The following is a 17,222-nucleotide window of genomic DNA, read 5'->3' on the forward strand; positions in this document are numbered from 1 at the left end:
GAGCCTTGAATATGGCATTTTTTAAAATCTCAGGGATAGGACGAATAGACGTTACTGGGGCCTGCTCAAGGCAATCGACGAACAACACGATGATCGTGATCGTGAATTATCCATCTTTTAGTACCACTAGGTGTGGCCCCAAAAATAATGATAAAAATTTAAGAAAAAAGAAAAGCGATTAATGGGGAAGTTGAAGACTGAGAAACAATATCAAAATATAGTTAAATGCTTAATGTGAGTCAAGAGAAGAGGCTCATAGGCATGAGCTCTGCAGGCTTGGTTTCAATCCCTGGCACCACACTGTCTTCCAAGAACCAGTGGGAGCAACTTACAAGCACATAACTGAGTGCATCCCTGAACACCACTAACCGTGGTGCAAAAGCAAAACAAATAAATGCTCAGACTTGAAAACTGGATTTCATGTGTCTGAACCCAAGTTCTGCTACTTCCTAGCTATGTGACCTTAGGGAAATATTTTTCGTACATTTATTTTCTTCATCTATAAAATGAAAACTAAAAATTAAGCCAATTAATTATATGAGAATTAAACAAATTAATGCTTTTTTTTTCTTTTCTTTGGGGAGTTAGGGAGTGGAGCCACACCCAGCAATGCTCAGGGCTCTGCATTAGGGCTCATCCCTGGCAATATTTGGGGGACCATATGGGATGCTGGGAACAAACCCCAGTTGACTGCATGCAAGGAGGGCACCTAGCTCTCCAGCCCCAAATTAATGCATCTTAAATGCTTAAAATAGTGTTTGCCATATGATAAATATTCAAGTGCTGGATGCTAGAATGTTTCCAACTTTTGAAAACAAAATATAACAAAAAGGAAAAAAAGAGGAGAGAGAGAGAGAGAGTGTGTTAAAATACTTAGTGACGGGGCTGGAATGATAACACAGCGGGTAGGGCGTTTGCCTTGCACGCGGCCAATCCGGGTTCAATTCCCAGCATTCCATATGGTCCCCTGAGCACCGCCAGGAGTAATTCCTGAGTGCAGAGCCAGGAATAACCCCTGTGCATTGCCAGGTGTGACCCAAAAAGCAAAAAAAAAAAAAAAAAACTTAGTGACAATACAGAATGAATCTAGATGATGATGGCATTTTCTCTCTTTGATAATTCAAATGAGGGACTGGAGAAATAGTATGGCAGGTAGAGCAATTGCCTTGTAATTGCAAGCAATGCAAAATCAGGGTTTGAACCCCAGTACCTCATATTGCTTCCCTAGCACCACCACGTATTGTCCAAAAAATAAAGAAAGAAAGAAATAATTCAGGTGAATCCCTCTAATTTGGGGGGTAAATAGTTTGAATGGTCCCAATTTTCAACTAAAATCATGTAGCTTCCAAAATGCTTAACTCATAGAAATACCTAAGGTTTAGAAAGTAAAGTAGCACTATAGCACTGTCCTCCCATTTTTCATCAATTTGCTCAAGGGGGCACCAGTAACGTCTCCATTGTGAGACTTGTTACTGTTTTTGGAATATCGAACATGCCACAGGGAGCTTGCCAGGCTCTGCTGTGTGGGTGGGATACCCTCGGTAGTTTGCTGGGCTCTCTGAGAGGGGCAGAGGAATTGAACCCAGGTCGGCTGCATGCAAGACAAATGTCCTACCCACTGTGCTATCACTCCAGACCAGAAAGTAAGGTAATATATACTATTTTAATTTTAAATATCTTTCATCTATTTATCTAAAAACTCTAATTTTGCTAATTTTGCTAAAGCAGTAGCATAATTTTATCATCAGAGGTTTATTCTGGGATTGTTGGTGTTTTTTTTTTAATAACTGTAAATATCCTCCCACAGAATTTGACTTCTAATTCTGAATCTAAGCAGATTATAAGAGGCAAAACATAAAAGTGAGCTGGACGGGGAATAAAAAGACTGTGTAATCTGTCAAAAGGAAACAGTACCAGTCCTAAATGAGTTATTTACTAAGAATAACAGAAAGGAAGTTATGGAGAGAACAATTCTCATCGAAGAATGCAACTAAATAATGCTGTAGGAAATTCCTGTACCAGATTATTTTATGGTCAGATCTGTAGCTACAAATGAATCTGAGCAAAATTGGCACCACAGAAGAAATCACAGCTATGAATCATCTTAAATTTCCAATGCAATAGGAAGTGTTGCCAGCCATGCAGTAGGTTACACCCCTTTCCTTATTTTTTTCTCTCCTCTCTTCTGAGTTGTGAACAAACTGAAAATGCTCCAAGAAGCTGTTACTGATTTAAAATTAAACATAAAAATTTCACTGCAATATATTCAGAAAACAGCAAATATCCTACTGAATCTGAACAGACCCCAAATAAGAATTGCTTCCTAAGGTCAGAGAGATAGAGGCACTTGCCTGCACATGGTTAGTCCTGGTTCAATTCCCAGCACCACATTAAGCTCCCTAAACACTGACAGAAGTGATCCCTGAGCAGAATCAGAAACAAGCCCTGACCACAGCTGGGTGTGATCCATAACCACCACCACAAAAACAAAACAAAACAAAATGAAACAAAACCAGCTTCTGTCAATGTTCATACAGTGCTTCCTAGGATATACTGACTACACAGTCCAATCACTACTTTTACAATACAGCTATGTCTTCAGCACGCCAATTACCTAAGTTTTAATACTGAGAATAATTTTCCCTTTCAATACATTTGGATGCATACCCAGAACTCAACCCACAAAAGTATTAATTTTAGATGTACTGAAGAGATAATGAAAGAGATAACTCTATTTCATTCTAATGCAACACTTTAGAAAGAAGATACATCAACGTTCTCATAAAAAGAATTCTGAAACTTGCTGAATAAACAAATGTCTTTCTCTCTCTCATTCCACTATTTTACAACATTTCAATCATCTGTGTTACTCAGTATTGACAGGGGTTTCCAGACACACCTCTCTCGCTATGTTACTCAATGCTTCATCCTCTGCAGAAAATCGATCTTTCACAGGGGTCCTTTTTCTTCCAGAACCAGGAGTCCCCATGTTGTCTTCTTAACAGTTCTTTAACTGTAAAAAGTGATTTAACTCTGTTTTCAGCCCTGAAATAAAACAGAAACAGGAAAATTTAGGATTTTTCTTTCTGTGCAGCTTTAATGTGCACATACACAATTTCTTAATTTAAAAAAATTATATTCATGCATTTATATATAAACTAGTCACCAAATATTTTCTTATCAACTCTTCCAATAAATTTTAGGGGGCCAGGATATAGCTCAGTGGTAGAATGTATGCCTCATATATATGAGACCCCTAGGTTCAATCGCTGGTACCCAAAACAAAGAAACAAACGTATTACAAGAAAATTTAGAATATTTAAATGTATAACTTTTTAAAACCTCATTTCCCACCAAGTATCCCCAAGCAACCAATGAAAATGTTTTATTAACTTCAGAAAATTGCAGTCAGCAATAATTCTAACAGTTTAAAGTTACTACACGTACTTCTAACATATATTTCTATTTCAGAACAAAAAACATTTCAAATAAATTACTCCATCTAAAACTGATATCATACTCAAGAAAATGCATTGAAGAGTCTTAAAAATATAAAAGTCGTTTGTTTCGGGGACTTTGTTTTGTTGTTTGTTTGAGGGGCACATGCAGCAGTGGTCAGGGCTAACTTCCCGCTCTGTACTCAGGGATCACTCCTAGTGGTCTCAGGAGACCATATGATGTATAGGGAATCAAACACAGTCAGCTGCCTACAAGGCAAGTACCCTGTCACTATTCTATCACTCCAGCCACATAAAGGTAATTTTTTTAAAATTTACGAAATAATTCTAGGAGCAGAGTAATAGTACAGTGGGCAGAGAATTCCCTTGCATGAGGCCAACCCAGGCTCACTTCCTGGCACTGGGCCCACAGACCACTACGAGTCTGAGCACAGAGCCAACAGTAAGCTCTAAGCAACACCAGATATGGCCCAAAAAACAAAAACCAGCAAAAAACACAGAAAGAAGAAAATAATTTCAAGTGTTCATAAATAACAAATGAATGTTAAATACTCCCCAATTAACAATAATCAATACTGTGCATGCAATGAATAACTGTGTGTGCCTGTTATTTTCAGGTTCCATAGGAGATGCCAAAGATACACTGATAAACAAAACTAAAGTAGGCCAAAGACTGTGTATCTAAGGAGGCTGGGAGATGGCTCAGTAGCTATAGGGCCTGCCTTGCAAGTGTGAGGTTCCAAGTTCAATCCTCAGTGCCACCCATGTGACAATTCAGGTTTGCTGTTGATGCCAGAAAATTCTATGAATCCAGGTGCAGCTAGTGGCTTCTTGCTGAACTGCTGAAGGTCCACATTAGCACCACAAGCAAGGCTGGGCAACCCTGAATTGTCACAGTAACAAAAGACTGAAGGGAAGTGAGGTGGGGGAGTATATCTTTATGGAGACTGGGGAGACAGCTCAAGTGGTAGAGTACATGCCTGGCATGTGCAAGACCCTGAGTTCAATTTCTAGCACCACGGGGACCCCAAACACTGTCCTGGATAGCCCTGAGAGCTCGTGACTCTGAGCAATGCTAAGGTGGCTCTGGGGGCCACTGGACACTGTTGATGTTTTGAGCACAAGCATTAAACTTTGCAACGTAGTATGTGAAATGAATTCTCATGAGAGAATGCATCTCAATTTCCACAAACACCCTCATCCTAAATCCACTCCTTAGCTTGAACAAAATTAACTGGTAAGATTTCATTACACTGCAAATCACAAAGGAATTCTCAAGTAAGTCTAACCTAATAGGATCAACTGTGTTAAAACTGACAAATTGCATGAGCATGTTGGAATTCACTTCACTAAGGCAAAATAAAACATCAATTCACTCTTCCAAAAAAAGACTTCTCCAATGAAAATCTAGGCCATTCCATCTTATCTGACACCATTTCTAATTCCCACAGAGTAGCTACTTATATCTGTCAATGAGAATGAAGACTGGGCCAAGGATAACACTGAGTGATAAAGGCAGCACATAGCTCACATAACTGAAACCCTGGGTTCAATCCCACACTGTGGGGGGAAGACTGAGGCTCGCTTATGACTCTACCACAGAAAATATATCTATGGATTAGAAAAGAATTAATTTTCTTTTGGGCCACACCTAGTAATGCTCAGGAATTAGTCTCAGCTCTGAGCTCAGAGATCATTTCCGGGGGTTGTTCAGGTGCCTAGAATTGAACCCAAAGTCAGTTGTGTGCAAAGTACATGCCTTACACTCTCTACTATCTTTCCTGCTGCAAAAAAGGAAGGAAGGAAGGAATGGAAGGGAGGGAGGAAGGAAGGGAGGGAGGGAGGGAGGGAGGGAGTTTGAAAGCAGCAGCTGATGAATCCTAGACACAAATCAAGACAATATCATTTCTAAAAAGAAGTTTTCTCAGTAGTCTCCCAAAATCCTCACCTTAACTTTAAAGATCATTCACTTACTTAACAGTAATTATGCGCAATATTAGTCACCTATTAAAAATAAGAAGCAGATGTAATAAAAATGAAGTTTACAGAGCTCATTGGGTTTGGGTTTTCTGTTGACAGGGGCCTGGGATACACTCACGGGGCCCAGGATTATACCTAACTATGCTCAGGTGTGTGGGGGTGGGTGCGTGGGGATGGTGGAGGTGGGATACAGTTATGTCCTTGTACATACATGGAATGCAAACCTGACCTCTAAAGCTGTCTCCTAAGCCCCAATACAAAGACTGGAATGAGTTTAGTTAATGCACTGTGGTATCATCCAATATTTGTTTTAATGCCAACTTTCCAAGGACACATTAAAAGACATTTCATAGAAGCAAAAGAAAAATAATTTTGGAAGAAATTTAAAGTGGCTGAAGGAAATTACAGGAAAAAATGTAGTTGCAGCAGGAAAAAATGATTTGGCGGAAAGTATATCAAAAGTATACCAGTGATTTGGTTTTTTTAGAATAGTATTTTAGATAGGATTAGTTTTCTTCTTGACTCTCTAAAATGTTAATAGCAGGGGTGGAGGAAAGGGTATTGCACATTAAAAAAAAAAAAATAGATCCAAGACTTAAAGAATGAGCTGGCCCCAAAGTGGATGACATCCACCTACAGGATATGATGCACTGCTAGGAAAAACTGCTGACAATCTCTTTTTGACTGCATTTCTTTCTTCTCTTTCCCTCATTTTCCTTCAAAAGAAAACAGCTAAGACTGGCTAAGGTCTTAGACCGGCTAAGATATCCCTAGCATACAGATTAACATGAAAAATACACTTTTTAATGCCTTAAAACAAATTTGTTTCAAGGAGCTTTAGGCTACGCAGCCTGAGGGGAAAAATTGGCAGCAAAGGAGGCAAAGGTACAGGATAAGCAATAAACAGGAAAAACTTCCATCTTCTTGGTCCTGTCTTATGGACCAAAGGTTCATAGGTATGAATGATCAGATCTTTAGCTGCACAATGAAATAGACCAATTTAAAACAAAATATGGAAAAGAAGAGATGGCTCAGGGGGTGGGGTCATTGAGTTTTGCAAGCTGGCAGTATAGGTCCCATCCCTGGAGTCAAAACCACCAGAAGGAGCTTGTCCCAATCCTGCAGCGCAGAGCCAGGAAAAACCTCTATGCACCGCCAGGTGTAGTCCAAAACAAAATACAAACAAAAATACAACACAGCACTTCTAAAAGTATTATCTTCTGTAGGTAGATGTCATTACTAATATCGGGGGGAAAAATTAAATAACTTCAACTCCTACATAATCTGTCTTCTAATAACTCCAGAATATTATTTACTTGTACAGAGGGAATCCTTAAAAGAAATTATTCTGAACATACCTAATGTTAAACCCTGCGTGAAAATGATCAGGATGTAGATTCAAAGGTGACTTCTAAAGGATTATTTTCGGGGGTATGGTGTTGCTTACAGGTCAACCTGTACCTGCAGGGCAAGTGAATCAGCAACGTGATGGTGCCTTCAGGCTTCCTGATACCCCAAAACTGCTGCTGTGCCTTTGACCGGACCCCAACAACTAGGGACCAAGTTTACCAAGAAATTAAACAGCCAAAAGTTAGGTATGGAGGAGCCATGTCCACAAACCAGCTCCGGCTCAGCTATACAAGCTCATTTATTGGTCTTATTTCAGAGACCCATAGATAAATCTCGAAAAAGATCAAAAGCCACAGTCAATCTTGGATCCACGCATAGCTGAACAGACCCGGGTAAATCAGAGGGGGCAGGTTGGTCTGTGCCTGCCAAAGCAGAGCCCCCGGCAGTCACTTGTTTCCATAATCCAAAATTGCCGCCATACCCCTGGCCTGACTCCACCGTCTCAGGAAGGACCTCACCAAGATATAATCTGTTGAAAATTCTGGTGTGTGCATTTTGTGACTGAAATCTCCAAGCGTTCTCAGAGTTGGGATGGGCTACCTCCCACTTTCCAGTGCTCATAAAAGCACTGGCAGTCACCCCCACGAACCAACTCCAGTGTCATCCAGTAAGCCCTATTACAGGCCTTGCTTCAGACACCCATAAATAGATCTCAAAAGAGATCAAAAGCCACAATTAAGCTCAGACCCGCGCGTGGCTGAACAAACCAGGGTAAATCAGAGGGGGGTAAGTTTGCCTGTGCCTGAGCAGAGCCTCCGGCAGCCACTTACTTCCACAATCCAAAATTGCCGCCATAGCCCAGGTCTGACTCCACTGTTTCAGGATGGACCTCACCAAGATGCAATCTGTTGAAAATTCTGGTATGCGCAATTTGTGACTGAAATCTCCAGGCTTTCTCACGACTGGGATGGGCTACCTCCCCGACGTCCCTATACCTCCAGAAGCTTTGGTGGTCACATTCACACCCCAAAGCTTCCACCCAGTTGAAAAGCTACTCCAGCCTTTCCATTTGGATAAAAATACCGAATGCCCTGAACAAACACCATGACTACTTAGCACCTGTATTGCAAACCATAATGCATAAAAGAAAAAGGAGAGAAAGCAAGAAGGAAAATGCCTCCCATAGAGGAAGGCGGGGGGGGGGGGGGGGGGGGGAATGGGGGATGGTGGTGGGGAAAGAGGGACATTGGTGGTGAGAAATGTACACTGGTGGACGGGTGGGTGCTGGATCATTGTATGACTGAAACCCAACTATGAACAGCTTTGTAATGGTCTATCTCAGGAATATCCAATTAAAATATTTTTAAAAATTAAAAAAATGTGGAGTTCATGCCCAATTCAATCGGCTTAATCAATGGCTGAATAAACAGCAGTACTTACTACATTAAAATAAATAAATAAATAAAAATAAAGGATTACTTCCAATTTCAGATCCTAAAGAACTTTTGCTTCAAGAACACTTTTCTCCAGGAGTCACATTCATCCCTCTTTTGGCTTTTCCTTAGATAACTGACCTTGACATTTACTGACAAGAAATAACATTGCCTGCATTACAGTCCAGCTCTTTACCCAGACAATGCCAGGCTGATTTTCCCCAGATAGTTTTGCCATTAGGTATTTGTATATCTGAGGGTAAGAAGGGAAATATCTTCAGGATGTTATGGAATAAAAGCCTTCCAAAATAGACAATGCATCAATAAGGTTCTCTTTTCTCCAATGACCTTCTCATACAAAAAAATTATCAAAGTGGCATTCTGCCACGTGAAGTGGCCCTCAAGGATGATATTGTTCACTGCTGTAAGAACAGAATGTGTACGTAATATCAGTATGTCACACTCTAAATAGAGCATACTTAAGGCAGGTCCATCTGGGTCCTGATTGCTATAGTTCCCTTATATCTATTTCATCATGGAAAACTCAAAATATTGGCTTGCAACACAGCTGTCACTACAGTGAACACTAGATTGCACAATAAAACATTGGGTGGTTATTCATAAGCAGTTCTGGTATCTGCCACAGCACTTGAGCTAAAGATAAAGACCTACTGTGATTGCAGTTGTTGCCACTGAATGAAATGTAAAGTGTGAGGATCTGAGGTCAGTTGACTGCACTGCCAGTTGCCATGTTGCCCTTCCCACTGACTGAGGCTTGGTCTCTTTATCTACACAGCAAAAACAGTAACTGTCCCATCAACTTAATGTGGTTAATGTGCGGCTCAAATATGTCAGGATGAATGCAAGAAACTTTTAAAAAGTACTTCAGGGACCGAAAGAAAGACAGTACAGGAATAAAGAAACTTGCCTTGCACCCAGCCCACTCAGTCTAAATCCTAGCACTACATATGATCCTCTGAGCACTTATGAGTGATGGGAAGGGAGGGAGGGAGCATTTCATAAATGTTTAAAGTATCTAGAATTAGACCAGAAAGATAGAACAGAAGGAAAAGTATTTACATCTGGCAGACTAGGTTCAATCCCCATCACCACATATGGTCCTCCAAGCCCTGCAGGGGTGATTCCTGAGCCGAGCCAGAAGTAAGTCCTGGACACAGTCAGGAGCAGCCTTATTTAAAAAAAAAAAGTATCTTGAATCAATTCCTCCTAGCATAAAATCAATTATGAAATTTTAAAAGCTGGCAGGTCTTGTCTTTACTTATGATTTCATACTTTTAACTAACAAAAACATACTCAAATTATCTTTCAGTATGCTTTATGTATTAACCATACTAAGAATTATTTTGAAGTAGCAGCAAAGATAAACAAAAGGGACAATATTAGGAAGCTTCTGCACCTCAAAGGAAACAATGACCAGGATACAAAGACAGCCCACAGACTGGGAGAAGCTATTTGGCTACCACTCATCCAATAAAGGCTAATATCTAAGATATATAAAGTACAACTATAAGGAAAAACCCTTCACCCCTATCACAAAATGGAGAAGAGATGAATAGAAACAGAAATCACTAGGTGTGGCCCCCGCCCCGCCAAAAAAAAAAAATTAAAAAAGAAAATACCCTGAATTATAATCATTAAATTATATACAAAAATACATATTAAGGGGAATGATAGTGATAGCACAGCAGATAGGACTCTTGTTTTGCATGTGGCCCACCCATGCTCAACCCCCGGCATCCCATATGACCGGTCTCCGGAGCATTGCCAAAGAGTTATTCCTGAGTGCTGAGCCAGGAGGAACCCCTGAGCACTGCTGGGTGTGGCCCTCACCCCCCCAAAAAAAATTACATACTAATTTTTAATGTTTTTTTATTTCATTTAAAAAATTTTTTTAATAATTGTTATTAGTGAAACACCATGAGGTACAGTTGTAGACTTACATATTTTTGTGCTCGGGTTTCGATTATACAGTGATCAAATACCCATCCCTCCACCAGTGCCCACTCCTGGCTACACTCCTGTGGAACCATGAACAACTAAAGGAACTACAGGGAAAATTCCTTGACCTGGTGACCATGATGATGATGATGACCAGAGGAGCCAGAGGGACAGGGAAAGAGCGGGTGTTGGGAGGTAGGCGGCACTGGCCCCTCGATGGTGGGAATGGTGACAATCACACACACTAAGGGTCAAAACTAATGCCCCAAAATTCCATATTTTCATAAACCAATTCTAAACAACTAAAAAAAACTTTATCTTTAAAATTCAAACATTTTTCTTCCTTTTTAGTAAAGCAGGGTAGAGAGAATCCAGGGCCTGCACTCTGCACTTAAGCTCCATCTCTGGCCTCAAAGTCTGCTTTTGCTACTGTTTTATTGTGTTGAGAGGGAGAAGAAGGGATGGTAGTAATCTGGGGACAGGGTTTGTTTTCCCGAGATACTAAGCACAGCAGTGTAGGCCTGTCAGATTTAGTGCTCAGGCTAGTAATGCCATGTTATGAAGCCCACCAGTGCTCAGGGTATCCATCCAGAGCCAGGAATCAAACCCAGGGCTCATGTAAGTGCCTCAGTCTTTTAACTATCTCCCCGTTCCTCAAAGTTTAATTGTGAAAACCAAAATGAATATACAAGTTTGGGATTTTATAATGGGTGTTAGTCCCCTAATTAGAACAGTGTCAACTTAAGACATCATTAAGGACACATTTAAGAGTCCTCCATTTTCCATGTAAATTTTGTCTAAAATGTCTATTGAGATATAAAAAATCAGAACTCCTGATGCACACACATGATAAAATATTTAAGAGTTAAAAATTTTAAGTATCTACCTATTTTTTTTTTAAATGCATTACTCCAGAGCCAAAGAGATAGTACAGTGGGTAGGATGTTTGCCTTGCATGCAGCTGACCCAGATTCCATCCTTGGCATCCCATATGACCATGGGTAATTCATAAGTGCAAAGTCTGGAGTAATCCCTGAGCATCACTGTGTTTGCCCCCCCCCTAAAAATAAGTAATAAATAAATGCATTCCCCTGTTCAAAAAGAAAAAAAATGGAATAATGGATCAAGGTACAGACGGGGAGTAAAATGTAGTAAAATAGTGATAGCAGAATCCAAGTAGGTATATGAATGCTCTTTAAATTTTCCTGTATGTTGGGAAATTACTGTAATAAAGTGTTGGGGGAAAACTGAGAAAGTAAAGTAACTTTGTTCACCGTAGGTAAGCCAAAGACAGGAGAATTGGAAACTGCAATTAAAATCTTGACTTGAAAGTTAAAAGGAAAGTAGAGGTAATTCCAGTATGCAAGACTATCAATAGCTATGTATAAATTAGAAATATTATGAGCAAAAGACTGAATAATCTAAATTCCTAGAGAGAGAAGGAGGACAGAAAGAAACAAGGGAGGGAGCAGGGGCAACATTAGGGGGTGAGGGAAAAAAGGAAAGAATAAAGGAATGTGTTTCTAAAATATTTAGATGAAGCCACAACTAACAAAAGTCATCAACAGGACCTTAAGAAAGAATAAAAGGCACATGGAGTCATAGCAATAGTAGCTGGGTAAACCACTAGCCTTGTATGCAAAACTGACCCAGGTTCGATCCCTGGCACCCCATCTGGTTCCCTGAGCCTACCAGGAGTGATCCTTGAGGAAGAGCCCGTAGTGAGCTCTGAGCACCACAGGCGTGACCAAAAAGCCAAAAACATTACAAAGAATAAAAGGTACATTTGAAAGAGCAAAGAATAAAATTAAAATATAGATATGAGCTAAATATATAAGGCAAAACTCCTTCATGAAGGAGTAAAGAAAGCAGATACTAAACAAATTAAATCCAAGGAGAGTATCAGAACCTACAGATTAACTTCGACTCATTTTATAAACTACAATGACCCATAAAGCCAATGAGGAAGAGCCACAGAAAGAGCTCAAGGAGCTACAGCACATAATTTGCATGCAGGAGGCCCAGATTTGATCCACCGCACTGCATGGTCCCAGACCAACACCATGTGTAATCAAATAAACAAGAAAATAGATAATATCAAACTATGAAGGACCCCTGACCTTTATCCATTATAAAACTTATCCATGAGGCTGGGGGGTGGGGATGAAGATCCGACCAGAAGTGATATAACAATGGTGGCAAATCATGAACACTTTGCTGGTGTGGTGTGGTGTTCACCACCACTTTGCTGGTGGTGGTGAACACTGATATTATAAACTTTAATACCACTACAACCAAATCATCTGACCTGTGATTTTTTTTAAATGTTAAGTCTATTGGTAAAAAACCTATATAATCATATATATAAATCTATACATTCAATGAGGGCATTCAATACTGATAGCAATTACAGTACTGAACGTTTGTTCTCTTTCCGAAATATATGGAATTATTACTGAAATATTTCCTTCTCCAAAAACAATGAAATAAAAATTAACATAATAGAAACAGGTACCTAAACACTGATACTAAGAATAACAGAAAGGCTCAGGGCTGAATCACATGGGTAAGTAAGAATTTAATTTAGACCTTAAGCTATCCTTGTGATTGTTATCAAACTACTGAAAATACATACATTAATGGGGCCGGAACCATATACAGAGAATAGGGCACTAGCACATCCTTCATGATGGAGGGGAGAGGAAGGGAGTGGAGAAGAGAAGGAAGAGGGCAGGAGGAGGAAGAAAAGGAAGTGGGAGGGAATTGAAAGGGAGGGGAGGAGAGAGAAGGGGAGAGAAGGCATCGTACCTGAGAGAGTAGTTCAGCTAGGGCAGTGCACTTCAAACACACAAAACAGCAGAGACATCACTTCTGCTCACCAAGAGGTGACACTTGGGGGCTCCTTTATTAACATGAGAAAAACTGACCCTCCTCTGTCACTGCTTCTTCAACTCTAGAAGGAAGGTTGGGCCTGGAAATAGCTCAGTAGCAGAGCACCTGCTTTACAGGCATGAGACCACAGGTTCAATCTCCAGCACCACCCCACATGCAGTACACAATCCGTGAGGCACTGCCATCTGTGATGCCCCACACCATGACAAAACATGCCAGCACTGGGGCTGGAGCAATAGCACAGTGGGTAGGGCGTTTGCCTTGCATGCGGCTGACCCAGGTTCGATTCCCAGCATCCCCTATGGTCCCCCGAGCACCGCCATTTGTAATTCCTGAGTGCAGAGCCAGGAGTAACCCCTATGCATCGCCAGGTGTGACCCAAAAAGCAATTAAAAAAAACTATGCCAGCACTGCACCCAAGTTTGGGAGTCCTGATAACTGCAAAAACAGAAAATGGGAGGAGGGAAGAGAAGGGGAGAAAATGAAGAATGAAAAAGCAAAAGTCTGGAAACAAGACAACAGAGTGATGAGTTCAAATTCTTGAAGGAAAATTATAGAGGACATAGAAACAATCTGTGCCCAATCACACCCTCTACCCTCAAACTTGATCATTAAAGACACTTTCAGTAGATGAATCTCAAAAAAATGTGTATTTCATGCCCTTCATAAGGATAACAACCTGGGTCAATGCCTAAGGGGAGGGGAATTCCTGTCCAGGTATCTTACAAACTAGGTTTGTCTTGACCCCGTATCTTGCTGCTTCCTCTTGTCTAGTCTAGCTGAGGGCTTACCTTACACCACAGAAGTTTTTGCCTAGCTAGGGTATAATGAAGCAGAAGCAAACAGCAGAGAGATCAGTACACTTAAAACTATATTTCTTCTAGATATTGACTAACTAAAGACTACAGCTCTGCCAGCAGCTGACTGTGGAGAAAATTAAAGTGTCCCAGCATTCACTAAGGACTTACGAAAGGGCTCAAGGCAAATCCTCTAGGAATCTTCATTTGATGTTGGCAATACAGACCTTCCTTTCATAGCAACACTTATTCCTGTTATTCAGGTGTTTTGTTTTGTTTTATTGTGGGGGCGTGCTGCACACCCAGTGATGCTGCACACCCAATGATTCCTCCTGAATTTGTGCTCAGGAATCACTTCCAGTGTTTGGGGGACCATACGGGATGCTGGAAACTGAATCCAAGTCAGCCACGTACAAGACAAATGCCCTACCCACTGTACTATCTCTTCGATTCCATCATTTTTTTTGCATCTTAGGGATATAAATTATAGCAAAGATTGGTTTATTCACCCTTCTCTGTACGCAGCTGTTCTGCACCTCACAGAGGTACTCAATTAAAGCACAGCCACGTGACTGAGATTTGGCCAACAGACTGGGTGGGCTAAAATGACATATGCAATGTCCAGGCTTGACCATCAAACATGCCCTGTGATTAACCACATTTTTATCTTTCAAACCTGTCAACCTAATGCAAAAAACTCAGTAAAGTGCCTAAGGTCTCATGGAATGACAGTCACTAAATTAAAGCCTGATGATTTTGTAAAAGCTACCTCTATTGTCACTATTTTCCAACTCACTGCAGAGCGATGCAAATGATGTAAACAGTAAGACTTGAGACCTATTTATTAAATAGCTAAATGGTAGGCTAGCCTACTCTTTTGTGTCTAACAGACATGAAAAGTTAGTAGGGCTATTATGTTTTTTGAAATTCAGCCCATGTTTTGATTGGGAATATATATGTTGGCATGTTGTGGTATGGGGTGGTTAGATGCGGGGGACAGGGGAACCACAGAGATGCGTAGAGTAGTCCCAAGAGAAAGACTGACATGTGAAATTGGACTGTGATTACCTACTGCAATGCCATTAATATAAACCATGAACTTCTCAAATAATTTCTTGAAGTAGTGAGATCACACGTGCTTATTTTATTATTATTCCTAAAACTGTATTTTCTATCTCTGTGTTTCACAAATACACTAATTATTTTGCTTAAAATAAATAAGGGGAGGGGCTGGAGAGATAGCACAGCGAGTAGGGCATTTGCCTTGCACACAGCCTACCCAGGTTTGATTCCAAGCATCCCATATGGTCCCCCTGGGCACCGTCAGGGGTGATTTCTGTGTGCAGAGCCAGAAGTAACCCCTGTGCATCGCCAGGTGTGACCCTAAAAACAAAAATTTAAAAATAAATAAATAAATAAATAAGGGGATTTGACATAAAAAAAAACATCTTGGAGCATTTGAGAAGAATATAAAAAACTAAGCAGAAGAATAAAAAAGCAACTCTTAACCCCCTAGGGAAACAAAACTTAAAAAAGGAAACACTTGGCTGGGTAGTAAGCAAAATTTATCTAGTTTTAGTGAGAATACCAACTATTGATTTAAAATTGCAAAAGTGAAACTTTGCAGGGAGGGAAATTAGAAGGAAATAATGAAGAAATGCAAAACAACAATTTAGAAACCAGCAGTAATTCCCACCATCCATCAAAAGCGATTCTGATTATAACAGTACATAGAACATAGAGGGTTTTCTAAGGAAAACAGGTCCTTAAGAAAGTGTAACTCTGTGACCACCTCTAAGGTGGCCTTCCACCATGATCCCCCACACCTCTCCAATAATGTAGACAGGACTTGTGATGCGCTACTCACCAATAGAACATGACAAAGGTTATGAAATGTCATGTCCCTGATTTTTGCCACATTATGTAAGACTCTCTAAACCTGTAGAGAGCTGCAAAGAAATTGTTCTTGACCCTGACCTCACTCCTGATGGTGCAAAAGATCGGGAAACACCATGATGCCAGGAATTTAAGGCTTCAACAACCACCAGAGAACTAAATAACCAAGAAGCCTCAGGCTTTTTAAAAGCACATGAAATTAATTCTGCCAAAATCCTAAATGAACTTGAAAGTTAATTTTTCACAGACCAGCCTTCAGATGAAAATTCAACCTGGTCAAGGCTCTGATTGCAGCCTCATGAGAGCCCAGGAGATAACACCTTCTCAGTATTCAAACTCCAGCTGTCACCAGGAACTGCAGGGTAAGAACTGTGTGCTGCTTTAAGTTGCCCAATTAGTATAATTTGTTGCACAATTTAGAAAAAGACTACCACAGCTTTTAAAACCTGGGGTGAATTAATTCAGCACAACTGCACATATACAAAAATAAATACAAAACATCAATTGCATTTCTATACCAAAAAGGATTTACATTAAAAAATTCTACTCGGGAGCTGAAGAGATAGCACAGCAGGTAGGGCGTTTGCCCTGCACGCGGCTGACCTGGGTTCGATTCCCAGCATCCCATATGGTCCCCTGAGCACTGCCAGGAGTAACTCCTGAGTGCAGAGCCAGGAGTAAACCCTGAGCATTGACGAGTGTGACCCAAAAAGCAAAAATAAATAAATAAATAATTCTACTCACAAGAACATAAAGAAACAAAATAGGGACAGGAGCCACAGTACAGTGGGTAGGGCATTTGTCTTGCAAGCAGCCAAGCAGGGTTCAATCTCGAGCATCGCACATGGTTCCCAGAGCATCACCAGTAATTCCCTAGTGCAGAGCCAGGAGTAACCCCTAAACATCGCTGAGTGTGACTCCCTCCCCACCCCCAAACAAGAAGAAAATGCTTAGAAATAAAAGTTATTATTACTAACTCAAGAGAAAAGACCTGCATATTAGATATTATAAAATACCGAAGGAAAAAAGTAAACAAGACATCCATAAATGGGAAGCCACAGGAACTAAAAAACTTATTACTAAGATATCAATACTAAAGTAACCTTAATTCAAAGCAATACAAATCAAATTTTCAAAGACACTTTTTGTGGAAATAGAAAAACCCATCCTAAAGTTAAAATTCATGTGGGGACAGGAATTAAAGCAACAATAAGATATTATTTCACACTACAAAGACTCAAAGAACAAGCACAATCAGTATGGGTACAAATGCAGGAGAAAGGGACTCACATTCTCCCCTAGTAGGAATGCTGACTGGTCTAGCCTTTTTGGAAAACATGAATATTCCTTGAAACACTAGAAATTAAGTGTCCATACGACCCAGCAATACCACTCATAGGAAAATACCCTAAACAATACAGAAAAGGTATCAGCACTATTCACAACAGCCAGGATCT

General features: G+C 40.3%; 1 protein-coding gene across 18 annotated transcripts in view; it reads right to left on the reverse strand.

Moving 5' to 3' along the window:
* The window catches only part of LRRFIP2 (LRR binding FLII interacting protein 2), a 113,681-nt gene that overhangs the window by 85,822 nt on the left and 10,637 nt on the right, over window positions 1-17,222 (reverse strand). For all 18 annotated transcript variants that reach the window (XM_056129101.1, XM_056129099.1, XM_056129106.1 and 15 more), the window contains exon 2: window positions 2,900-3,045. In XM_056129101.1, the coding sequence (XP_055985076.1) occupies window positions 2,900-2,989 (90 nt within the window). In that variant the 5' untranslated portion in view covers window positions 2,990-3,045. The remainder of the gene's footprint in view (window positions 1-2,899; window positions 3,046-17,222) is intronic.

The sequence above is a fragment of the Sorex fumeus genome, unplaced genomic scaffold (genome assembly GCF_029834395.1).
Source record: "Sorex fumeus unplaced genomic scaffold, SorFum_2.1 ptg000072l, whole genome shotgun sequence".
In the NCBI taxonomy this organism is placed as follows: Eukaryota; Metazoa; Chordata; class Mammalia; order Eulipotyphla; family Soricidae; genus Sorex; species Sorex fumeus.